Below are 26,768 nucleotides of genomic sequence, written 5' to 3'. Positions count from 1 at the left end.
TGTTGGGTCTTCGTTTCTGTGCGAGGGCTTTCTCTAGTTGCTGCGAGCGGGGGCCACTCTTCATTGCGGTGCGCGGGCCTCTCACTATCACGGCCTCTCTTGTTGCGGAGCACAGGCTCCAGACGCGCAGGCTCAGTAGTTGTGGCTCACAGGCTTAGTTGCTCCGCGGCATGTGGGGTCTTCCCAGACCAGGGCTCCAACCCATGTCCCCTGCATTGGCAGGCAGATTCTCAACCACTGCGCCACGAGGGAAGCCCTTATGGTGGTTTTAATTTGTACTTTCTTGATTAACGCCAAGGTTCAGCATCTTTTTATGTGTTTATTGGCCATTGGATATCATCTTTTGTGAAGTGCCTACTAAAATCTCTTGCACTTGTTTTCTGCTGGGTTGTCTGTCATTTTTCTTATTGATTTGTGGGCTTTTTGCACTTTTTGAATATATGAACCCTTTGTCAGTTGTATTTATTGGAAGTATCTATCTTCCATTCTGCGACTTACCTTTTCATTTTTTCTAAATGGTATCTTTTGACCAATAGAGGTTATTAATATTAATATAATTCAGTATATCAATGTTTTCTCTAGACTTAACTGCTTTTTCTGTCCTGTATAAGACATACTTCTCTACCCCAAGGTCCAGGAAGATACACATTTCTGTTATCTTTTAGATCTGTGCTCTCTAGTATGGTAGTTAGTAGATCCCTGTGGCTATTTAAATTTTAATTAATTAAAATTAAGTAAAATTTAAAGTTCACTTCCTTAGTCACAGTAGCTACATTTCAGGTGCTCAGTAACCACATGTGGCTGGTGGCTACCATATTGGACAGCACAGATACAGACTATTTGCAGAAAGCTCTCTTGGACAGTGTTGTACTAGACATATTCACATTTATATTTCTGATTCACCTGGAATCAGTTTACATGAGTGGCTTGAGGTGTAGTAGGGGTCAGGGTTTGTTTTATTATATATGAATAGCCAATTAACCAAAAACTATTTAGTGAGAAGACCATCCTGGCTCAGCAGTGCCACTTTTGTCCAAATTCAGGCCTGTTTCTGGGCCATCTGTTCTCTTCCATTGGTATATTTGTCAGTTCTCGTGTGAGTACCACACTGTCTTCATTGTGGCTTTAAAACTTGGTCATGATACAGCATCCTTTATGTATTTGTGGCTTCTGTTTGTGTCCATGTTGAAGTATGTGATTTTGTTTTTGTGGACTGTGTTTTTTAATGTATGTGAAGAATACTATGTCTTGCACCTCATTCTGTGCCCTACTTTATCACTAAGAGCTGTGTTTTCCAGAACCTTCTGTCTTGCTGTGTGTGCATCTAACCCATTCTTCCTAATTTCTGCACCATACTCCATTTGCCAGGTTAATTCCAGCTTCCCTTTACCATACTAGTGCCACCTTTTATTCATTCTTTTTGCTTTTATTTTTGTTCATTTAGAAAATTTTTATTGAATGCCTGTTATATGCCAGATACTATTACAGGTGTTGGGATGAAGCGTTTCTAAATTCATTAAGAAGATTTCACATAAATAGATTGTGTGGTTAAGAAAATAGATTCTGGAAAGCTGTACAAGAAAAACCCAAATATGAGGCATTCTGGAATGTATCATGATTCTCTCTGATTGTAGGAGAGTTTTTAAAACGAAAATAAAATAGCCTTCTTTGACTTTGATGCGTTCTTGTTCGAGTGGCACAGTGTTGAAGACATGGGATTATGTTCCTTTTTTTTGTTTGCTCAGTGTACTTAGTGCATGCAGAGAACAGTGCTGTCATGACCATTATAATGTAAACATCCCTCCCCACGTTTTAGGGAAAATCCCACTGTCTGCTAGGGTCCGGCTCTCTGTAGTTCGTTAAGTCGGTCATTGTTTTATGGCATCTGTTTTATGACATCTTTCATTTGTTACTGCTGCTGTCATCTCTGCTGTTATTTTTTTGTTCTTATCCTTGTCTTTAAAAATTCACTGTAATTTTAGCAGTTTCAGGAGAGAGTGCACATGCCTCATGTATCTTTAACTTGTCAGCTGTAACTTTCTCCTTGTGTGGGGTGTGTGTGTGTGTGTGTGTGTGTACATATATATATATGTGTGTATATATATATATATATATTTTTTTTTTTTTTCCCTGTCGGAAAGAAACAGTGCTTCTTGGCAATCCATTGAGACGACCAAACACCTCCAATGATTTTGTTTCTGAATCATGTAATAGATCATGTTTAGACCCATGTAGTTATTCTTGAGTCTTAAGGATGATGTTATTTTTCTGTTGTAGAAAATATTTTTATATGGTTGTGCTTTTCTTTTCCTTATCATCAAATACAGCGTGACCCTGATAGACCTAGTTTCTGCATATACCTTGGCCCTGCTTACCTTGGCTCTTTGTTTTGCTTATCTGAATTATATGGACCTTAATTTCTACTTTTGACTAAAGTTTCACACACACAAGTTACTGGAAGGCAGAGATTCTGTGTTATTAAATTTCTCTATACCTCTGGGACCTAGTGTACATAGTATTGTAGTCTCTTGCTTAAGTTAAAACACTTATTGTAGCTTTTTTTGGAGAGTAACATGACAAACGTTTAGAAACTGAGTAACTTTCAATGGAAGACTTACGGAATTTCTTCTGGTGAGATATTAGCGTGTACACATTAAATGGGTTAGGTTATCAGATTTGGTGTAAGAGTATGGTAATGAGACCAAGGTTCTGAGTTTGATTTTTACCCTTTCCATATCCCCAGTGTGGATTATGTTCTGTGGTATGCTTTGCATTCTCAGTATTGGCAAAGCCACTCAGTAATAATTGATACTACTGTCAGAGGACCCACATACAACTGTAACCATGAATGATCAATCCAGGTAATCAAGCTACTGGAAAAAAACAACCCAAAACATACACTTACAAGATGATGATTCAATAAAGTTTTCTTTTTATAAGGAGAAATAATAATAATGACTAACGGGTCATTCTTATTATCAAGTAATCTTAAACATTTCATTTGCTAATTCACTTTTACTTAAAACAGTTGATTATAAATAATATCTTTCTTTTAAACTATTTTTCCATTGGTTTTTTGAACTAGACATTTAATGTCTTTAGTGGAAAGGTTTTTGATTATGTGATGATGGATTAAAAGGTAAAATCCTGAACATGGTTGTAATTCTCATTTTTGCTAAGGTCGTGTTAACTGAAGAAGTTCACAGGTAGTCTCTTTATCCAATCGCTTAAATTATATTCACTCACACTGATACTAAGTGAAATAAATCGTTGGTGCGTGCTAGGCTCATAATATAAGAAAGACAATTCAAGGAGGGTACGCAGTTGTTGATGGGGTGAGGCCTGCTGGGTATTGCTGAATGTGGGCTCGGTGGGTAATAGAGCCCTGTAACTGTGGTCTTGGGTGGGGGAGGTCGGGGTCAGATGTGCTGTTGCATTCATGAGAGCTCTTCTCTTAAAGAGTTTTTCAGCAGTGAAATGACCTAAAGGCAGGCATGAGAAAGGGAAAGGAAGAGGACAATACATCATGTTAAGTAACGGATAGAGAACTGATCCTTAAGACAGTGGGCAGAGAAAGAAGGTGTGCCTCAGCCAGCTGTTCCTGATGAGCTTTTCTTATTTAATCTTTACTTTTTGTTACGGTATGCTCAGTAGTCCTCTGTACTATGTCATATATAATGGTAAAGTAATCAGCAGAATGATCCGTATTTTAATAACACTTTTCCTCATGAATTGGGCCTAATTATTAGGCTTTATTTAGCTTTTCCTTTTTTTTCTTTTAAGCATTTGTATTTATTCCTTGAAAGCCTTTAAATATAAAAAACAATATAATTGTATATAAGATTCAGGATCTGTTGGAATTGACTATATGTTTGATTAATTTGAAATATTTCTCAACTGGTCCAAATATTTTTGTTTCCATTTTAGAACAAAATCCAGTCTCATAGCAGAGGAGAATATAATGTTTACAGCACCTTTCAGAGCCATGAACCAGAGTTTGACTACTTGAAAAGTTTAGAAATAGAAGAAAAGATCAACAAAATTAGGTGGTTACCCCAGAAAAATGCTGCTCAGTTTTTATTGTCTACCAATGGTAAGTGTAAATTTTTTCTTTTCATATGCCCACTATGTACACATATCCTGTAGGATGCTTTCCCCTTTTCAAAGAGGAGTAGTTGTTAAGAGATCTCCGCAAATAGACATTTGGAAATATTTTTTCCCCATATAGAATGTAAACTCTTCTATTTTGTCTTCCCTTTTTTATTGTCTTTTAGTTTTTAAATTCTATGAAAGAGATCCTCAGGTGTCCACTTCTTTTAGTCCACACGGTTTGTAGTGAAAAGAATGAGCTTTACCACTGGGTTTGGGTCAGATCCTGTTTCTGCCACTTCTTGGCTTAGTCACCTTGGGCAGCTTACTAACACTGAATCAAGTTTCCCTCATCTGCAAACTGGAGATGGTAATATCTGTGTTACAGTACGGTTGTGAGGAGTAAATGTGATGACTCCTAGTGTACATAGTGAGTGCTCAGTAAATATTGATTTCCTTTCCTCTTCCTTTTTAAGTGTGCCTAACTCTCCAAAGAGTATTTCAAACTGTAAATACAAAACACTCTGTCAAAGGATGGCCCCCATTCCAGGATACTCTCTAGGAGAGCGCTCTTCCTACTTGATCCTCATCCAAGAAGGACACAAACCGGAGTTGACTCATTGCCTTCTTCCCAGCGAGCCTTATGGCTGTAAGAAGATGCTTCTTATACTGTTTTGTTTGTTCAGGAAACGTTATTAAGTGAGGTTTAGAATTGTATAATCACTCTACCAGAATTTAAAGTCCTTTATGACAGGTTAAGAAGTGGGTCATTTCTTTTGTTCTTCTAAATTTTTTTCACATGAGTTGTTGTGACCTGGTTTATCCCTGTGGATTTGAGTCTAAAGAGAAGCATTAGAGTGACTGAGGGGTACGTCCAGGTGTTCTGGGTAGCCATAGTCTGTAAATATTTAGATTAAAAGTTTTTTTTTTTTTTTTTTTTTTTTTAAGGATTTTCTTATTTATTTATTTATTTATTTATTTATTTTTGGCTGTGTTGGGTCTTCGGTTCATGCGAGGGCTTTCTCCAGTTGCGGCAAGCGGGGGCCACTCTTCATCGCGGTGCGGGGACCGCTCTTCATCGCGGTGCGCGGGCCTTTCTCTATCGCGGCCCCTCCCGTCGCGGGGCACAGGCTCCAGACGCGCAGGCTCAGCAATTGTGGCTCACGGGCCCAGCTGCTCCGTGGCATGTGGGATCTTCCCAGACCAGGGCTCGAACCCGTGTCCCCCGCATTAGCAGGCAGATTCTCAACCACTGCGCCACCAGGGAAGCCCCAGATTAAAAGTTTTTTGAGGCTGGCACAAGGATAGGGGAAAACCTCTCATTTTCTCATCCCCTCGGTGTTAATAAAATCAGATTTTAGCACCTAGACCTCACCATTCTTTAGCACTTGCAGAATGTAAACTCAAGTGACTTCGGGGGTGACCCAGTAGACAGTATTAAGTGCTGCCCTCATCCACCTTAGGCCTTATCACCCATTGTATCCAGTTATTGGAAATGCATTCCCCAGAATGATGCCACTAGCTGACAACATAAATGTTTGCTTCCTCTTAGATGCCGATTTTTCTGATTGTCAAAGCTCTCCCTAACAAGTCCATTGAAATCTGTACCATCTACCCCCTCTCTTTTTACATAAACTGCATTCCCCTCTCTTCTTACTGAAAGAAAAATAAATAGAAATAATGATTTAAAGCTTGTAACTTAGAGCATCCTAGATGAAGGGTATATGTTTACTCATGTCACATGTTGGCTTCTAATCTTGGTTCAGTTTTAATTTACATAGGTAACTAAGTTATTTCAAATAGCACTTCAGATACTGCTCTTTGACACAAATAATATGTAATTATACCATTTACGTAGTTTCTACTTTGTAAGTAAATGTCCCAGGAAGTGTGTTTGCTCTTAGTAATTTTGGCGGTTCACTTTTTTAAATAATTAATTAATTAATTTATTTTTGGCTGCATTGGGTCTTCGTTGCTGTACATGGGCTTTCTCTAGTTGCGGCGAGCAGGGGCTACTCTTCATTGCAGTGTGCGGGCTTCTCATTGCGGTGGCTTCTCTTGTTGCAGAGCATGGGCTCTAGACACGCAGGCTCAGTAGTTGTGGCTCACGGACTCAGTAGTTGTGGCACACGGGCTTAGTTGCTCCGTGGCATGTGGGATCTTCCTGGACCAGGGCTCGAACCCGTGTCCCCTGCACTGGCAGGCGGATTCTTAACCTCTGCGCCACCAGGGAAGTCCCAGTTCACTTCTTATAGGCTAAATCATTTTACTTTTTATAGAGGGGAATTTTTAAAGTACAAGCTGAAGCAGAATAATGAAGCCCCGTATACCCAACACCCAGCTTCAACAGTTCTCAGTTCATCACTAGTTGTGTTTCTCAGGTACTTCTCCTCCCCCTCCTTCTCAGTATTATTTGGAAGCAAATCCCATTTCAGTTCACTTATGGATTAAATCTTAAATCTCTTTCAGTTCTTATTTATATCCACACGTGTCTTCCATGCAGGTTTCCATGTGCTCCTCTGTGATTTGAGATAAGGCATCATTTAACCAGACGAGCCTTTCTAGACACTAAACTCTACAAAAGTTCAGTGGAAGGAGAAACCACTGGAAATTGCAGTGGTTGGGTCAGGGGTTATGTGAATCTATGTAATATTTTTCTGTGTACAGAATCAACAGTGTTTCCCAAATAGGATTACTGTGTAAATTTGAAAAATCATTGATTAATAATACAAATTATTTTAAAGGACACTACACAATGCATTGTAGGTTTTTGTCTTTTTGTTGTTAATTAATACTAAGTAAAATACAAATTTTGGGGTGGGGGCTGTATTTTTTGTGCTAAAAATAGAGTCCATTGTGGAAGGCTAGAACAAGTATGGACATTTTACAAACTGCTCTACCTGGGTATGGTGAGATAGGAAAAAGGATGAGAGGAGTAGGACTTAAAAATCTGTATCTGAAAAGCTTTATTCTTTCAAAAGAGAGAAAGCAAATATGGAAAAAATGTCAACTTCTGTTAAATCTGAGCAGTATCTTTCTGTTATTTCGTATAGTTTTCTCTCTGAGATAGAGCATAATAGTACCTTTTCCCCCCACACGTAATGGGTCTTTATACTCACAAAAAGATTAGAAACTACTGGGGAGAGCGGTGGAAAATAGGACCAAACGTTCCAGCTTTGAATAACCAAAATTAATCTTATTTTCACCTTTGTATTGGCTTTCCACGATCATCACAAACTGTTCAGTGTTTCCCAGATTGTTTATACTTAAATAACTTCATAGTCACCTTCTTATAACTTTATTCACTTAATGTTTCTTCAAGTGGTTTCATTCTCTTTCTCTTTAACCTTCTTTTGCCTTTCTCTGAATTCTCCTCAGTTTCTCTACATTGCAAAAACATCCGACTCTAATCTGCTGACCCTGGGTCTTTGAATATATGAATAATACAAAGTTCACTTGTAAACAGGTTGTTTTAACAGCTTATTACTAAGAAGCCTTTTGGATTTTATATAAAAGCTACATACCCACAAAGGAGAGTTGGTAGCATGGATTTCCCTGTTCTGACCCTCTGTGGTGAGGGGAGCACCGGGATTTGGACTTGGGGAACGCTTGTTTAGTTATCAGTGCTCACAGTGGAGGGAAACACTGGAGAGCAGTGGTTCTTAACTTTTTGGAAGCAACAGTTCTCTTTGAGGAATCTAATAATCCCCTTCACAGAAAACGAGTATATTCACATAATCTTGCATGCAGTTTTATGGAATTTGATTATTCTCATGTACCTCCAACTATGGACCAAAAACTCCAGATAAAAAGGTCACTACTGTAGAGCATAAGAATTTTGATTTTTTAAAAATTCCTGACCTGCCTTGTTCCCAGGCACCGCACTAAAATTGTGTAGTACTTCTGGATCCTTTGTTTATGCCATTAAAAGTTTTAAAAAGTCTCTTAAGTTACAAATTTTATCACTTTAAAATTTTTGTTTTGAAGTTTAATTTGTTTTAAAAATCTGTTTACCCAAGTTTTTTCTTTTTTTTTTTTAGAATTTTCTTCTTATAACACTACTAGGAACCACAAACACTGATTATGTCTTATTTGAAATGTTTGATAAGTATATCATGATTTCTTTATTTGGATCTTTAGTAAGGATGAAAAATTTGAACAGGCCATAAGATAATCATGGGGGTGTGTATGTGCGGGGGGCGGGGTGTTCATCCTTATCATATTTAGATGATAATTTCTCCCGAAATGTAGAATTCAGGCCTTGGCTCATTTATATTACAGATTTGGGGACAGGTTAAATATTCTAAAATATATCACTCTTTACCTAAATTATATAAATATATATAAACTAAATAGCACATAGAAAACACATATAACTTAACTGCAATATAACTGAAAAACGAGATTACAGAGGGTTCAGGTGAAGCACTAGGTTACAAGTTAGTAAAGTGAGCAGTTTCTCTCTGTGTGCACTTCATCTCGGCAAAGGGCGCCCACAGGGGCAGCTTAGCGTGCTCTTCCACACCAGGCAGAGAGGGGTGGCCAGGCTGGAGGAGTCCCTGCTACCTCTCTACCACAGAGTTCTACGGTGCCTTTATGCACTGCTTTTTCCAGCTGTGTTATACCCATTTGCTTAGAAGGGCCATTAAGAATGTGATACTTTTATAAGTGTAGTTTCAGGATTGTAACACAAAGTATAATATTAAATAAACGTGCTTGAGTCCATAGTGATACAAATGGTTGACTGAATAAATAAAGCCCTTGTGTGCGAGGGCTTTCTCTAGTTGCGGCAAGCGGGGGCCACTCTTCATCGCGATGCGCGGGCCTCTCACTGTCACGGCCTCTCTTGTTGCGGAGCACAGGCTCCAGACGCGCAGGCTCAGTAATTGCGGCTCACGGGCCCAGTTGCTCCGCGGCATGTGGGATCTTCCCAGACCAGGGCTCGAACCCGTGTCCGCTGCATTGGCAGGCAGATTCTCAACCACTGCGCCACCAGGGAAGCCCCTGCGTTGTCCTTTTAAGTGTAGACTGGACTTAGTGACTCACTTCCAGAGAACAGAGTATGGCAGGGGGGAAGGAGAGAAACCTGGCAGTTACTGCCTTAACCAAGTGATCACATCTAACATCACCAGCGGAAAAGTCACGTTGGTACTATGTATACACTCGCTTCGTCTCTGGGCTCTTCCTAAAAACCCATGATCCCAGTCTGATCATGAGGAAAGAGCAGACATACCCAGTTCAGGGACATTCTACACAATACCTCGCCACTGCTTCTCAGAACTGTCAGGATGAAGAAAACTAAGGAAAGTCTGAGAAATTGGTAAAGTCAGAGAGACTAAGGAAGCTTGACAACTAATACGGTGTTATTTGGATCCTGGAACAGGAAAAAGGTATTAGTGGAAAACCTGGTGAAATCAGACTCAAGTCTGGAGTTTAGTTAATGGTAATGTAGAATGTTAATTTCTTGGTTTTAACAAATGTACTGAGGTTGCATAAGATGCTGACATTAGAAAAAACTGGGTGAAGGGTATATGGAAACACTCTTTGCAACTTCTCTGTAACTCTAAAACTTACTTCAAAATTAAAGCTTGTTTTTAAAAACACTATATATTCTCTTTTTTCTTTTAACATTCATTCATTCATTCATTCATTCATTCATTTACGGCTGTGTTGGGTCTTTGTTGCTGCGCGTGGGCTTTTTCTCTAGTTGCGGTGCGAGGTCTTCTAATTGCAGCGGCTTCTCTTGTTGTGGAGCACGGGCTCTAGGTGTGCGGGCTTCAGTATTTGTGGCACACAGGCATAGTTGCTCCATAGCATGTGGGATCTTCCCAGACCAGGGATCTAAGGACTTGGGGATGTATGCTTTTAATTGGTAAATTATTTTCAGGCCCTGTTACTTACTTGAATTGAATCCCTAATGCAACAGAGGAAAAGAAAGATTTTAAAAACAGATCCTTCCAGACCCATGAAGAAATTTATGGAGTGTTTGATAGCATCTGCTAGGAAGTGTGGGACCAAGGGAGATAGATGTTCTTTATGATATTTTTATTCTAAATAGTAGGCTATTTTAACGACTCTGTGTAAAAATTAAATATTAAGCATTATATATGTATATGTTTGTATATATGTACAGACATATATGTGTTTATATGTACATAAATATACAATTTTTTCCCTCTAGCTTTAATTATTTTTGAAGGATAAGGACCTGGCTCTGACTTGATTTTAATATCAAATGGAATTTTACGAGTGCCATTAACATAAATGTGCGATTTCTGTACTGTTTTTCTATGTATGGATGTTTTTATTCATCTGGTGGTAGGAAATTTGTTTTCCATTAAGTCAGATCAGGGATTTTATTCTTGGGATACGAAATGGTGTGTTTAAATATATCTTAAAATGTTCTTCTTCTATCAGTTTTAATCTTTTTTTTGAGGACTTTCTTTATTTTCTCCCCAGATAAAACAATAAAATTATGGAAAATCAGTGAAAGGGACAAAAGACCAGAAGGGTATAACTTGAAAGAGGAAGATGGAAGGTATAGAGATCCTACTACAGTCACTACACTACGTGTAAGTACATTTAAAAAAAAAAAAAAAGGTTCTAATTCTGATGAATAGTGTTTTGTATTCCTGTTATATATTATAGATACTCAGCAGAACATGAATAGGAATAATTACAGTCTGCTTCTTCCCAAGATTCGGTAACCAGATAGAACATTAATAACTCAAATTTTAAACAGACCCTGATCTACAGAGAGGTTTCACTGTGGTCAGGGGCTGAACCAGGACTCAGCACAAGCCTGTGTTGTATACGTGCCGCCATGCTCTCTTTTGCGCTCATGGTTTGCCAGCTGTTAGAAGGTTAAGTTTCAAGGTTAACTTTCTTTGGAGATCAAAAAAGTAGAAATGGACTAAATCTTCTAGTTGCAATTAAAAAAATACCAAGAATTAGATGCTTTGGGCTAATTTCCTTTTTAGCCACTTTAAATTATAAACATTTACTAGCTTTGCAAGTCTTTCAAGCAAAAGATTGAAACTGGGAAAAACTGCAAATTCTCATAGTACTGCTATCTGTAAAAGGAGGTAAATTTTCCAGATTTTTTATTTTTCTTCCCATTTTAACACTTTAAATAAGCAGTCAACATCAGTTGCTTTATAAAACTAAATCTGTGTAATATTATACTGTTTTATGTTCCCTCAAAAATTGGAGTAATGAAGTGTTCTGGACCTTCAGTGCTCTTGTAAACAATAAACATTTTGTAATCACGGTTTTTCATGTGTCTTATTGACAGGTGCCGGTCTTTAGGCCCATGGATCTAATGGTTGAAGCCAGTCCACGACGAATATTTGCCAATGCTCATACATATCACATCAACTCAATTTCTATTAATAGTGATTATGAAACGTATTTATCTGCAGATGATTTGCGGATTAATCTTTGGCACCTGGAAATTACAGACAGGAGTTTTAGTATCCATTTGGTTTCTTTTTTTCGGTGTTTGGTAAAGAATGCATGTTGTGCCCATACTGGATTTATTTTCATCTCTCCTTAGTGTGTTTTGATTCTTTTTATAGTAGCTTCTCACTTTATACCATTTTTTCTTTGTGTTTAAGTGATTAAACACTGGCTGAAGTTATTTGATAAAAAGCATAATGTATCAATTTAAAAATTGGATTCTTAGAATTTTAAGGAATTCATCTGTTTGTACCTATGAAAATAGAAAACTTTTTAAATAGCTGTTTCTTGTAACAGAAACAAATATGTGGAGTATTATCCTTAAAAAATGTTTTTAATTATAAAAATAAGATTGGAAAAAGAAATTCATACAAGTCATGATGCATGACAGTATAAATACTTTCCCAATCCTCATTTTCATTGTTTGTTATCCTCCTGAAATTTTTCTGTGCATAATCAAGTGTGTGATATATGAGATATATACACACACATATACTATATACATATAAATATAGAAATGTATATATGTTTGTTTTTAAGTATTTAAGTTCTTGATAAATGTTAGTTATTATAACTAGTATTAATGTATGTCTTTCCAAATAGGTATCATTTGAAAAATTAACACTCTACTATTATTCATACTCTACCAATACAAGCATCCCTGTAGTGGTGGTTGCTGAAGGGTGGAGGAGCTGTGGCACCTTCTTTGAAATAAGACAACAGCGAAGTTTGCCACGTCAGTTTTTTTTTTTTTTTTTATAAATTTATTTATGTATTTATTTATTTTTGGCTGTGTTGGGTCTTCGTTTCTGTGCGAGGGCTTTCTCTAGTTGCAGCGAGCGCGGGCCACTCTTCATCGTGGTGCGCGGGCCTCTCACTATCGCGGTCTCTCTTGTCGCGGAGCACAGGCTCCAGACGCGCAGGCTCAGTAGTGGTGGCTCACGGGCCCAGCTGCTCCGCGGCATGTGGGATCTTCCCAGACCGGGGCTCGAACCCGTGTGTCCCCTGCATTGGCAGGCAGATTCTCAACCACTGCGCCACCAGGGAAGCCCGCCACGTCAGTTTTGACTCTTCCTTTCATGAATGATTTCTCTGTAGTCTGCAGGGCTGTTTGACGGCATTTCACCCACAGTAGAACTTCCCTTCAGAACTGGAGTCAGTACCCTCAAACCTTGCTGCTGCTTTATCAACTAAGTTTATGTAATGTTCTAAGCCCTTGGTTGTCCTTTCAACAGTTGACTAAATTCACCATCCTGTGGGCACAGTTCATGGCAGCCCAAAACAATTACAGTAGTGACATCAAAGATCACTGATCACAGATCACCGTAACGAATGTAATAATAATGTAAAAGTTTGAAGTATTGTGATAATAACCAAAATGTGACAGAGACACAAAGTGAACAAATGCTGTTGGAAGAATGGCGCTGATAGACTTACTAGATGCAGGGTTGCTACAAAACTTCAATTTATAAAAAAATGCAGTATCTGTGACGCTCAATAAAAGCGAAGCACAATGAAACGAGGTATGCTTATAGTGTATAAAAGAGCCTGTTTTCCTATACCTTTAGCAGTCTAGTTAGTGAAAACTTCTGTCGTTGTTTTGATTCGCTTCTTTCATCCTGAGTAGATTTGAGCATGTTTTCATATTTTTCAACCATTTATATTTCTTTTTGTTCTTTTCCATATTTTTCGTTGGATTTACATATATTCCTATTGGAATTTCTTTGTTTTTAAAGCACCTTTTTGACATCAAGTAAATCAGCTCCATTCTTTGTGTGCAAACAGTTTCCCTTTTTTGCCGCCTTTCAGATTTTTCCTTTTGTTTGAAGTATACACTAATATTTAGGAATATCTTCTTAATATTTAGGAAGATGGTGTGTCAGTCTTTTTTTTATGGCTTCTGAGGTTTGTATCATACTCAGAAAAAAAAGACCTTCTACATTCTAAGGTGATTTAAAATTCGCCCGTGTTTTCGTCTCAGACTTTTTTTCCAAGCATTAAGAGTTTTGATCCCTCTGGGATTTATACTCATGTAAGTAGTAATATGCAGTTTAGAATTAATAGTTGTGCTTAAGTCTATGAATGAATTTTAGATTTGAAAAATATAAAATTATGCTTGACCTTTTTTCTAAGTGGAAATTCCTTAATAAAATGCTGTCCAGATATTGTGGATATCAAGCCTGCCAATATGGAGGAGCTGACAGAGGTGATTACAGCAGCAGAATTCCATCCAAACAGTTGTAACACATTTGTATACAGCAGCAGTAAAGGAACTATTCGGTTATGTGACATGAGGGCATCCGCCCTCTGTGATAGGCATTCTAAACGTAAGTTAATTGCATCTTGTTTTCAAATGATAACATTTTCTGTTTGTCTTCAGACATGGTAACAACATTTACATAGGTTTGCAAGTCTTAAACCTCCTGTTCCCTTTGGTACGCTGCCTGACTCAACATGAGGGATTATAGGTTATTCTACTGGAAGAGCACAGAAGGCTCTCTTGGGGGCATGTCTGTTGAGTCCCAGTGGATGTATTTTTAATGGAATGCTATTCTTTGGGAACTTGGGTTGGGTTCTCCAGTCCTGTATTCAAGTAGAGCAGTTCCTTTCTTCCCTGCCTCCCTTCTCTCTTTTGCTCCCTCCCGTCCTTTCTTCCTTTCTGTTTTGAGCTTCCTAGGAAGATTTCTTCTGAGATGAGGTTTCTTTGGCTTAAACAAGTTTGAAAAGTACCAGGTTAAAAAAATTAAAGGATTGCATTATTCTTACCTTCAAGTTGTTGAAGATTTTAAAAACTCATGAAGATAGGTACATGCTGCTTATCAAAATAATTTTACCAGGCCACTAAAAAAAATAAAGTGCGGGTATGAGTTGGAATGGTGAGGATGGTGTGCTTCTCATGGTGACAGTACAGGCAAAGTCAGTGAGGTATATGCAGGACCTCAGATTGGTGCACTGAAGCCAGACATCTTGAGTCAGTCTGGTTCTGCTGAATTAGCTGAATGACTCTGGAAGGTGCTGTGCTGCATACGTCCTTCTGCATCTTCAACTTCAGTACTAAGTCGCTCTGATTCTCTTAAACTCTCAGGGAGGGTATGTTCTTATAGCTAGAGAGATGTTTTTCGGTTCTTTATCACCCTGCCATTTTTAGCTCACTCTGAGGAAGTTGATGAATGGTGTTTTGAGTAAATGCTTTGTCCAAGCCAGAATATTTACAAATTGCCCTCAGCCCTCCTATTTTGCTTGTTTTTAGTGTTTGAAGAACCTGAAGATCCGAGTAACAGGTCCTTTTTTTCTGAAATCATCTCTTCAATTTCTGATGTAAAATTCAGCCATAGTGGTCGATATATGATGACTAGAGACTATTTGTCAGTCAAAATTTGGGACTTAAATATGGAAAACAGGCCTGTGGAAACATACCAGGTATTTGCAATTTTTTCTTTCAGTGAGTATATAACCTGTTTACTTACTTTTAAGTGTTTATAGAGAAGGATTTTGTACTATGTGTTAATCCCAGTACAGTGCAGTGTATGTTCACCATTAGGTTTTTTTCCTTCAGAGATCCATTAGTACACTGCCTTTCCTTATGTTAAATTTATATATACTTTTATAGGTTGTGTTGTCTATTCAGTTTTAAAGTGTAAAGCTACCAATTTGGTTCGGTAATAACTTTTTTTCCCTGTTATCTACATTTAAAGTGAGGATGGAATTACGGTCTCTATCAAGGTCTGGGGGAAGAGGACTGGGGAGAATGGTCAGTCCTAGTCGAGGTGTCCCGGATGGAGTCTGGATCGTGCTAGTTGAACTAGAGCTTAGCTTTGGTGTACCCAGTCAGGTGAACTGGCATTCTCCTTCTGGCTAATAACTGTTGTCTTTAACCTAAAGGAGAAGGGCTTGTGAGAACCCAGCAGACAGCTTTAGGAGCTGCCTTTCTGTTGTAGGATGTCAGCTCTGGATTCTCTTCTTGTCAGCCAAGCCGCTACCGTGGATCCCTTTCTTCTGGAGAAGAGAATGAAGATGTGCACAGCTGGGAGCAGGGTCGGGGGGCCAGTAGAAACCTGTGTTATGCCCTAAGCTGCAGTGTAGAAAACATTTAACACTGCTTTAGGAACACAGAATTTATAAATGGTACCTTCTTTACATTGTATGTTCTCAGTAAAATTAGAAGGATGCTTCTCAAACTTTTTAATCCTCTTTGACAAACATGAACCACTTAAGAGTCTCCTTAATGGTATTTGAAATTTCAAAATAAATGCTACATTGAAACAACAACAAAGGGATACAATATTGCTTTGTCTTTAAATTACATTTGTGTAACTGCCAAGATTCTATCTCCTAGTGATCCTCACCACCCTCACTATCACACCACCACCCCATTCCCATTGAGAATAATTGATCTGAACCTTACCTTCATTCTCTTACATTGTTTGGTGAGAAACCCTGTATGTGCACTCTAAAACTTGGCTGAATTATCATGATTTACCTAATTTTACCTGATTTGCAGTTTTTCTACCTATGCTGAACTAGATTAGTGATTGGGAGTAGAGTCACATCATTCTCAAATGTAGCATATGCAGATTCAGCTATTATTGAATATGTATAATTGAAATGGGCACTTAAAATGACTTTAGGTTGTTTCATAGAGAATTCTAAGCATTGAGAAGGTACCTACTCTTTATTTATTTATTTATTTATGTATTTTTGGCTGCATTGGGTCTTCGTTGCTGCGCGCGGGCTTCCTCTAGTTGAGGCGAGCGGGGGCTCCTCTTTGTTGCGGTGCGTGGGCTTCTCATTGCGGTGGCTTCTCTTGTTGCAGAGCATAGGCTCTAGGCACGCAGGCTTCAGTAGTTGTGGCACATGGGCTCTAGAGCGCAGGCTCAGTAGTTGTGGCGCACGGGCTTAGTTGCTCCGCGGCATGTGGGATCTTCCCGGACCAGGGCTTGAACCCATGTCCCCTGCATTGGCAGGCGGATTCTTAACCACTGTGCCACCAGGGAAGTCCCAAGGTACCTACAGTACTTTTCTATCATTACTTCTTTCTAAGGTTCTCTTTAAGTAAAGAAGAATAGTGAGATAGAAACTTGTTTTTTTTCCCTTATGATCACAACAAATACTTTGGAACTGTCCTTTGTAATTTAGTAATATTAATATAGAATTGTATCATTTCTCAGAATACTTTTTATGTAACTAATTTATTTTCTAGTTGATCCCTTTGTGAAATACTAGTGAGTAAACATAGAATTATACTTCAAAAAACAGAGCTACATTATCATTAGCTTTGGATATTGTATAGGTAATAACAAGTATATCAAATATTTCCATAATACATACCTAGAATAACCATATAATTTATCACCAAACTAGGGCAGGGTCATGCAATGCATAACATATGCACTTAATAAGATATTGTAGGCTTCAGTTATTTATGCCCCAAAAATGGTAGTTAAAAAGGAAGTAAAGCCACAGTATTGCATGTTTTTTATCAACAATTAATGGGCTGAAAATCAAGTGTTAGCAAATTCAAATATTGCTATAATATTCTTTAATTAGTCTCTTATCTGTACGAGTTTTAAATGTTTTCTGGCCTAAATATTTCAGTCGAGCTTGTAAAGAGTACATGTGCTGTGCCCAGAAGGGTATTTTTCTCTATTGTATGAGAGGAAAATGTGTGTTCATGGAAGGGGGACCAGATGTCCGTGAAAGGATAAAATACCTTTACTGTTTCTCAGAGAATTGAGTTTGTTTGTTTTGAGAATTGAGTTTTAATGAGATTAAAAGGTATGTATACGTGTTTGTATATGCCTTAAAAAAATATAGACTTGTTAAACCATTTTCTAATTTCAAGAGCAGCAGATCTTAAGGTGTAAGCTAAGTATACATATATATTTGTTTTTTCCCCAGGTGCATGAATACCTCAGAAGTAAACTTTGTTCACTATATGAAAATGACTGCATATTTGACAAATTTGAATGTTGTTGGAATGGATCTGACAGGTAAATTGATTTTAATTTGAACTGAACCTCTTATTCAAATTGAATTTCATTAGAGGAGAGAAATTTACTATTTCACTCCTAGTATGGTTGCTACATTTACTAACGGCCAGCGTGTTTTTAAACTGACATAAATTACATTTCCCAACTTCATTTTCCCTAGGGTCTCCTTGAAATAAATTTAGTAATCTTACAGCAGTATGGGCAGATAAAAATTAAACATTATGTTTCACTAGTAAATGTGAAAGTATACCAAAAAATTGTAGACATAATAAATTATGATATAAATTTTAAACTTTTCCCTTTTATGAACCAGATCAATCACATTTTTGACATGTCAGTGGTTAAAATGGTGAAATTTCAGTTTGGTTGTTACTTTGCTATTAAATTGATTTTAGAAATATTTAGGCAGTAGATACTTCATTTGCAGCGTTACACACTGGTTTTTCCAGGTACTACATTAATACCTCATAGAAGAGAAGAGGTAATTACCATGTATTATTTTAACCATATTACCATGAGTAATTAAGCTTTTTATAATCCACAACTTTGCCACAGTATGATTGCTTTTTACTATGTCATCAAAATGTGTACCATTATTTCGAAGGATAAATAAGTCTTAATCATTCCATTTTTAAATGTCAGTATTTATTTATCATTTATTATGTTCCAATAGAACAGACAATAGTAAAAACATAATTCTGGAATTATTAAACTTGCTTTCAAGGTACTCACTCATTAGAGTATTTTATTCAACAATAGTTTTATCACTGAAGCTTGATATGAGTCAGGTTTCATGGTGCTGTTGAAGATAGTAGAACTTGGATAATTCATCTTTTGTCTGATTTTTTAAATTGTTTTTATCTGATTATAATATGAGGCCCTATAGGCTGGCCACAGCACACCTGGAGTAGGAGCAAGCAGGCTGCGTCTTTGAACGCCACTGCTCACCCTGAGGCATCAAGGAGACAGGAAAGGGAAGGCGACACTGATGGAGTAGGATATGGCGCAGTGCTACGGCCAGCTCGTCCTCGTAGTGTTTTAAGCGTCGTGTTCCATTGTCAGGAAAAATTATTTCCCTTAACATAAAAAAATTTTTTTGGAAGACTCTCTCCTATATAATGACAGTACTGGCATCTAAAAGCAGAAAAATTCGCATTGATGCAGTACTGCCATCTAATCCACAGATCCCCATAAATAACACAAGTTCTCTCAATGATGTCCTTTCTAGCAGAGAAAAACAGTCTGGTATCCAATCCAAAAGTGTATGTTTCATTTGTCACATCTCATTAGTCTCCTTTAATCTGGAAAAGTTCTTCATTCTTCCCTTGTCTTTCATGACCTTGGCTTTTTTGAAAACCACAGGCAATTTATTTTGTAGAATTTTCCTTAATTTGAGTGTTGTCTAATATTCTCTCGTGATTAGATTCCAGTTATACATTTTTGGCAAGAATACCACAGAAATGCTGCCTAACAACACCTTTTAAAATAGCATAGATTAGGTGCCCTAATCCATTAAAAACCTCACAAATTCAGCTAACATGGGGATGCCTGTCTAAACTACACAAATTATTTTAAAAGAAATACAGTTTTATTACTTTCAGGTATATGCACCGACCTGAGTTTGGTTAAAATGTTGTGAAGTGTCCTTTGGGAGAATTGACATTAATGAATAGGTCATAATCATTTGTATTTAATATGTGACCCTGTATAATGTATAATATTTGTAAATATTCAGAGATGTTTTCAAGCATTACTTTAAACAGTTCCCGGTGTCCTATAATCTTATTTACAATAATAATTTAAACCATGTGGGAAGGATGTAAGTACTTTATTAATGGTTTCAAACATGTGAAGTTTTGCTCATTCGGCTGCTTAGCAGATGTTGAGCCGTGATGGATGGCGAGTAGGACTGACAGAGAAATTGTCTTAGGCAGGGCAAGAATGTGGTGCCCCTGCAAACTGATACTATTAAAAATATTTGTCAAAAAATACTTGCTTAAAATATATTTAGTGTTATATAGGTTAAACGATTTTCTGTTAATAAAAGTTGTATATGCTACTTTCTTTCTATACTCTGAAGCAGATTTCTTGTAAGCATACATAAGACGTTACTGTCTGAACCAGACAGTGTCCTGGGAACATAAATAGCTTATAACGTAAATCATAAAATAAAGCATTGGTTTCTTACAGAAAGCTGTATACCATAGTTTTGTTTTGTTTTTTTGTTGTTGGTTGGTTGGTAGAAGCTGGCTGGTCTGGTTGGTTGCAGAGACTGAAGTTGCAAAAATATTCAACTAAGATAATTCAGTACTACTTATAAGCTTTACCTGAGGATGCCTTCAACTTTGGTGACAGTTTTGGTAGTCGTGAAAAAGAGCCATTAATAGAAAATCAAGTTTACTAATACTGTATTCCTAGTTTATTCCAGGGATTGTCCCCTGGGTTGGTGTCAGCCGCCCCTCCCTAAATCCACATCTGCTTGATGTAGCTCTTTCTTTGGAGTACTAGGCAAGGTTTCACCAATGAAAACTAATGTTCATTATTTGACTGAGTGCTCTGTCTACTTTTACAGTGTTGTCATGACTGGATCTTACAATAATTTCTTCAGAATGTTTGACCGGAACACAAAGCGAGACATAACCCTAGAAGCATCACGGGAAAACAATAAACCTCGCACAGTTCTGAAGCCACGCAAAGTGTGTGCAAGTGGCAAGCGAAAGAAAGATGAAATAAGCGTTGACAGCCTAGACTTCAACAAGAAAATACTTCATACAGCCTGGCACCCCAAGGAAAATATCATTGCTGTAGCTACTACAAACAATCTGTATATATTTCAAGACAAAGTGAATTAGGGTTGGCATTCCTAGCAGAAGAGCCCACTTCCTGCTTAGTTGAGATAGTTGAATCTAGCATTCATACTTAAAAGAGAGAGAGGTCCATTGCGGCGCCCCTTTTCCAGTGTTTGACAATGTGCCATCCGACAACACGTTTTTAACAGCTGCGCGGAGAGAGCTCTGGGGGCTCCTCCCTGTGGCGGTCTCCATGTCTGCTAGCCATCTAGGTGAGGGCAGGGCACTTTTAATTTAAATGACTTCTTGCACCATCTTGCCTAATGGACTAGATTGGACTGTGTCAACATTGATTTACTCCACTTTTTATGCCTTCCATTGTGATGACGTCAAACACAGTGAAAGCCTTCAGTCATGCTTATGGGATTTAATTGTGTATCCTCATTACTGTATCATTTGTGGGGTACACCCCTCCCCCCTTTTTTAAATTAAATACAGCTCATTCTTACTGTGGCTTGTAGCATTCCTCCTCTTCTGGCCTCCTGGACTCTTCCCCTTCATCTCTCTTACCCTTGCCCCTCCACCCAGTCTTGGTGGTGGTATAAAAAAGGAAAGAACGAAAGCACACAAAACGAGTCAGTTTGGGGTCAGTGGTAAAGGGGGTATATGTTGCGAACAAATGTTTTAATAACAGTTGGCTGTAATCACTCCTTGCCGTGTCTGGCACTGAAAATAAGGAAAAAAAAACTACTACTGAATAAAAGTGACAAAGAATGGAGAATCTGGTTTTCTTTTTCTTTTTAATCTACCTCTTTAAGCCAATATTTTGTGTCATAGCTTTGGGTGCAGTGAAATGAAATGAGGTTCCATTGTTTTATGGGTTATTTTTGTTTATTTTTAATAAGTGTTCTTTTACATGGAGGAGGAGAGGTATTGGTTTTGTATGAACATGTTTTGACTATATATTGATATTACTAAGGATATCATGATCTATACATGCTACTAGAGATTTTTTTTTTTACTGTAGTTATAAGGGTATTGGATACATTGTATCTACACTTAGTTCATTATCTGTTAATGAAACTGTTGTAAATGGGAACCAAATTTGTAGAACTTCATTTTTAAAGACTTTACAGTGCTTAATTTCATTTTTGCATTACTAAGTCAAAGTCTTAAACTTTTTAAACAAGTTAAAACTTTTTTTATCAGTCATAAACCGTTAACATAAAACTATCCTCAAGTGATTTACATAAAGTTGACACTGCACTAAATTTTTTTTTTTGTATTTTACTGCTATCAAATCTGAATGAAATGTACTTTGTCATAGATGTTTTTCTTTTATTTTTGGTTTTCCAAAGCTATTAATGTTAAAGACAAACTTTAAAGGTACAGTGTTCCAAAAGTGCTTAATGGATTCCAACAGCTGCCTCAAATAAAAATTTAGTAATATGTATATGACTAATTTTCCCTAAATGGGTGATACCTTATCCAAAGATGAAGAGTACCCCTATTTTTAATAGGTAGAATGAACCTTTGTGTCAATCTTGCAGAAGCTTTAATGGAGAAAGAATGACCTTTATTTTTAAAAGATAAATGAGTAGGCATTTATATTAGAGAATGGTAGTATGTTTTGGTCGAGCAGTAATATACAGCCTTGAATTTTAGAGGACTCTGAGTGCTTCTTATTTGTCCACTACCTTATTGTTCTCTTCTCACCAATGAAAAATGATTAAAGAATTCCACCGTTATTCCCTCTACACTTATACAGATATTATGTCTTGTAAGTTAACATTTTTAGCACACAGGAGAAATTATATGTAATAAAATTACTGTATCTTTTGGACTTAACAAATTTGAATTTGTATTTAAACACTTTGATTATATGTCTGATAATTCTTAAAATAATGGCACTTTTACTAATTTATTTGGGGATCTTGGGTACATTCATAATTTGTGTTTTTCTTCATGCTTGACTTGGAAGTGGGCTACTCCCCTGCCATGAGCAGACACTGATACTCTTTCTCTCTGATCAGGCAGTTTTCCAGAAGATCTTTTTGGGAGATTGTTTCCCTAAAGTTTGGGTGTAGGTATTGAAATAACACCATCGAACAGCTCTTGGAAATTGTTCTTTCATTTAGCAGTAGCTCTGATGATTCTCATCCATGACACTAAGGGTTAGTTTTATATATTTAAGAGAGAAGCATCGCTTCTATATAGGAATATAAAGGAATGCTATTATAAATTATTGTAACAGTATTCTCAAGTATCAATTTTTAATTTCTTTGGTGTAGCAAACTATAAGCCCAGCTACTCATGGTCGTGGTTAATCTTTTATAGAATAAACTTAGTCTTGTCAAGTTGCTTGTATTCTCCTATTCTCTTGACACCTACAAATATATACATATTCTATCCCCCTGTCTTAACCTTTTTGAAAAGTTATGGTAGGAAAAAGAACTTTCATTCTGTTAATCTCTTGATCTTTATTTAGTGGCTGGGCAATAGTTATATAAATCTGTATCTGTATAAACTCATGTTTATATAACTTAACTATTGGATATTAAGCTTTCTTCTGTGAAGCCCTGAGACTTTTTGGAACAGAAAAGCACATTCACACAGTCTTTTTCCTTTCAAATTAAGTGAGGATTAAAAACAAAAACAAAAAAACCTTCAATGTGAGAATTATTCTGTTCACAGGCATTCCTAAGGAAAACTAAAAATAATAAAACAGGTTCTTTTAGTTTGTAACAGTATTTATACAAGTAACGTGTTTATTCTTGGAAAATTATTTGTGAAAGCTAAACAGTTACTGATGAAAGTATTTTAGTGAAATTTAAACCATTACCTTGTTGGGGAACACTGCTTCAGCATCTTCTCTCTGCCACATAAAAATTCAAGGGGAGATAATAATGTGCACTTCTGGAAGAACAAAGCCAAGCCCAACCACTACCCCCCAAAAAAGAAAGAAAAGACCAGGTATATGCTAGGTAATCAAGAATCAAGTCAATTTTACTGTAGTATTTGAGAGCACTACTATTTTAGATATTTGTCTGTTGAGACGGTTGATAATTAAAGCTTTGTGTGTGTGTGAGAGAGACCATGGTTAAAAGAGGTTTTCTATACACCCCTCCTCTCCAGAAAGCCTTGGAAACTCGTTCCGCTTCATCTTGTAACTACGCATATAAGGTCAAGACATTATGTCTCATTCTTTGGTATTAATCAAAAGCTTAGAGAATTTGCAAAGTCTTGAGGTTCTCAGATGCTGGTTTTAAGTGTAATGGTAAATTGAGTTTTGTCTCCTTGACATGTTATTGCATAATGATATTGAACTTTGTGACCTACTGTGTAAGAAAGGAACACCCACCTTGCAGGCTTAAAGTTAATACGTATGAAACGGCCCACCTTAGCACGTACCTATAAAAAGGAAGGCACTACAAAATTTAGTTTCCTGCAAAAGGAGGAATTTGGCAAACATAATTAAACTGGCCTAAAGGGAGAAAGCTAGTATTTATTTACCTTTTTAAAATGTTCTACACTTACATGAACAGCAGCCAATTATTTGAGGACTTTCCCACTAGGGGACACCAGTTAAGCCTTGACCAACACAATTTTTGTATTTTTGGGAATGAATGCATAAATGAGATTCTGTTTCTATATTGAAAGAGCTTCATTATTAGAAACCAAATTGGGAACCAGATAAAGGGAAAGTCTGAAGTGTATTTATGCCCAAATAAAACCGCTATTCATGATCCTGGAGTGAGTGATGGAGGGGGAACCCAAATATCAACTATGCTGTCATGGTCATACCTTATGGGAGAAGTAGCAAAAATGAAACTGAAAGAGAATTATGAACTGCCCTCTCAGTCATAGATTACTCAGTCTGCCCCCTTCCCCTTGCAAAATCAGATCCTTATGTACCATGTTAGATTTCTCCTTTACAAGGAGACCAGGAATTTCATGTTGCACGTTTATGCTGATTAAACTCTGGAATGTCTAAATTCCTTTTAAAAAAAGGTAACTTCTGCCTTCTGAATACATGTTCTTCAGATAGACCAAAAAAAGAAAAAATACCCCAGCAGTTAATCATGCAGAGAAAACTCCCATTCACATTTGTATGAATTTCTTTTGTTCTCTCTCTTCTGGGCATACTTTAAGCCAGATTTCCCCTCTGCATAGCCTCATAATCTGTGGCTGATCCTTTATTTATTTAACTAGTGCCTGTTATCAAGATTGATTTTTATTTTCATTTTTGCAAGTGGAAGTATTGGAATAGTGACCATACATACCAGCCTTGGTGTGTAAGATTTTTAGGATACGTTCCTAGAACTGTAATTACTGTATTTAAACGATATGGGTGTATTTAAGATTTGGTACATATTGTCAAATCTCCGTTCCAAAAATGGAAGTTCCATCACAAATACACCCCTATCTTCACACTCTGAATAATGAACAAGAACCTCGTGTTTTACTTGGTCAATCAGAAAAAGTCAAAAATGGTAACCCAATTTGTGTTTACATATTTCTAGTCAGATATTATTTTCTATAATTTGGATACCAGACTTTATCACATGTGCTTTATAAATATTTTCTCCAGTATGAGGCTTGTCTTTTCACAGCTTTTTGAAGAGCAGAAATTCTTAATTTTCACAGAAGTCCACTTTTTCAACTTTTTCTTTAATGGGTTATGCTTTTGGTGTCATATCTAAGAAATCTGCCTAACTTAATGTGACAAAAATTTTTAATATTTTTAGAAGCTTAATAGTTTTCAGTTTTTATATTTACGTCTGATTTGAGTTGGTTTTTGTATTTGTTTACATATAAAAATTATATATGTACCATATATAGAGGTTCATTTTTCTTTGCACCTTTGTTGAAAATCAGTTGACACAGCATTAGTCTATTTCTGAACTATTCCATTAGTTTATACGTCTGAGCTTTCACCCATACTACATTGCGTGATCACTGTAGCTTTGCATAAGTAATGCAACTATGTTCTTTTTGAAAACTGTTTTGCTAATTTTAGTTCCTTTGCCTTGCTATGTACATTTTAGGATCAGCCTGTTGATAAGAACAAAACCACCTGCTTGGATTTTGATAATGATTGCATTGAATCCATAGACCAGTTCAGGGAGAGTGGACGTCTTAATATTTGTCCTCCAATCCATGAATGCAGCATGTTGCTCCATTTATATAGGTCTTTGATTTCTTTTATCAGTGATTTTAGATTTTAGCATACAGATCTTGCACATATATTGTTAGTAGTACTTCATGGGTTTTTGTGTGTGTGCTTTTGTAAATGGTACTTCAAAAATTTTCAATTTCCAAAATGTTCATTGCTAATATCTAGAAATACGATTGATTTTTGTATTTTGACCTTGTATCCTGACACCTTGCCAGATTCACTTATGTAGATTTTTTAAAAGTTTTCTACGTAGTCATGTCTGCAGATTATTATTATTTATAATAAATGTTTTATTTTTTTCCAGTCTTTCCAGTTTTCCTTTCCAACGCCTTTTATTTCTTTTTCTTGTCTTGCTGCACTGGTTAGACTTTCCAGTATGATGGTGAAAGGAGTGGTGATATCAGACACATCCTTGCCTTGTCACCAATATTAGGGGGCAAGCATGCAGTCTTTCACCATTAAGTGTATCAGTTGTAGATTTTTGTAGATGGTCTTTATCAGGTTGAGGAAATTCCCTTTTACTCCTAGTTTTCTGAGAGTTCTTAATCATGAATGTATGTTGGATTTTGTCAGATGTTTTTTTCTGCATCTATTAAAATGATCATTCTTCATAATGTTGACATGGTGAATTACACTGATTTTTTTTTTTTTTTAAATTAATAGCTACTTTATTTATTTATTTATTTTTAGCTGTGTTGGGTCTTCGTTTCGTGCGAGGGCTTTCTCTAGTTGCGGCAAGCGGGGGCCACTCTTCATCGCGGTGCGCGGGCCTCTCACTATCGCGGCCCCTCCCGTTGTGGGGGCACAGGCTCCAGACGCGCAGGCTCAGCAGTTGTGGCTCACGGGCCCAGTTGCTCCGCGGCATGTGGGATCTTCCCAGCCCAGGGCTCGAACCCGCGTCCCCTGCATTAGCAGGCAGATTCTCAACCACTGCGCCACCAGGGAAGCCCTACACTGATTTTTAATTGTGGAACCAGTATTTTTGCTTCAGGGTTCATGAGAGATATTGATCTATAGTTTCCTTACTTTTTAATGTCATTGGTCAGTGTGATACTGACCTCATAAAATGTTTCTCTCCTCACCTATATTATTGAAGATTGTAGGTAGAATTCATATAATTTCTTCCTTAAATGTTGGGTAGAATTCACCAGTGATGCCACTTGGGCCTCCTTATTGAAAGGTTGTTATCTGAATTCAATTGTTTTGAAGACATAAAATTACACAAATTATCTATCACTTCTTAAATGAGTTTTGGCAGTTTGC

General features: G+C 37.1%; 1 protein-coding gene across 3 annotated transcripts in view; it reads left to right on the top strand.

The window, feature by feature from the left end:
- The window catches only part of PPP2R2A (protein phosphatase 2 regulatory subunit Balpha), an 86,745-nt gene extending 65,638 nt beyond the window's left edge, over positions 1-21,107 (top strand). For all 3 annotated transcript variants that reach the window (XM_057547903.1, XM_007192760.2, XM_007192761.3), the window contains 7 exons: positions 3,928-4,093; positions 10,549-10,661; positions 11,384-11,561; positions 13,710-13,874; positions 14,798-14,967; positions 17,446-17,537; positions 20,110-21,107. In XM_057547903.1, the coding sequence (XP_057403886.1) occupies positions 3,928-4,093; positions 10,549-10,661; positions 11,384-11,561; positions 13,710-13,874; positions 14,798-14,967; positions 17,446-17,537; positions 20,110-20,389 (1,164 nt within the window). In that variant the 3' untranslated portion in view covers positions 20,390-21,107. The remainder of the gene's footprint in view (positions 1-3,927; positions 4,094-10,548; positions 10,662-11,383; positions 11,562-13,709; positions 13,875-14,797; positions 14,968-17,445; positions 17,538-20,109) is intronic.
- The last annotated feature ends 5,661 nt before the right edge of the window (positions 21,108-26,768 follow it).

Source organism: Balaenoptera acutorostrata, chromosome 6 (genome assembly GCF_949987535.1).
Source record: "Balaenoptera acutorostrata chromosome 6, mBalAcu1.1, whole genome shotgun sequence".
In the NCBI taxonomy this organism is placed as follows: domain Eukaryota; kingdom Metazoa; phylum Chordata; class Mammalia; order Artiodactyla; family Balaenopteridae; genus Balaenoptera; species Balaenoptera acutorostrata.
Note: the sequence above shows the minus strand (reverse complement) of the source record. Positions and strands in the feature narration are given on the sequence as shown.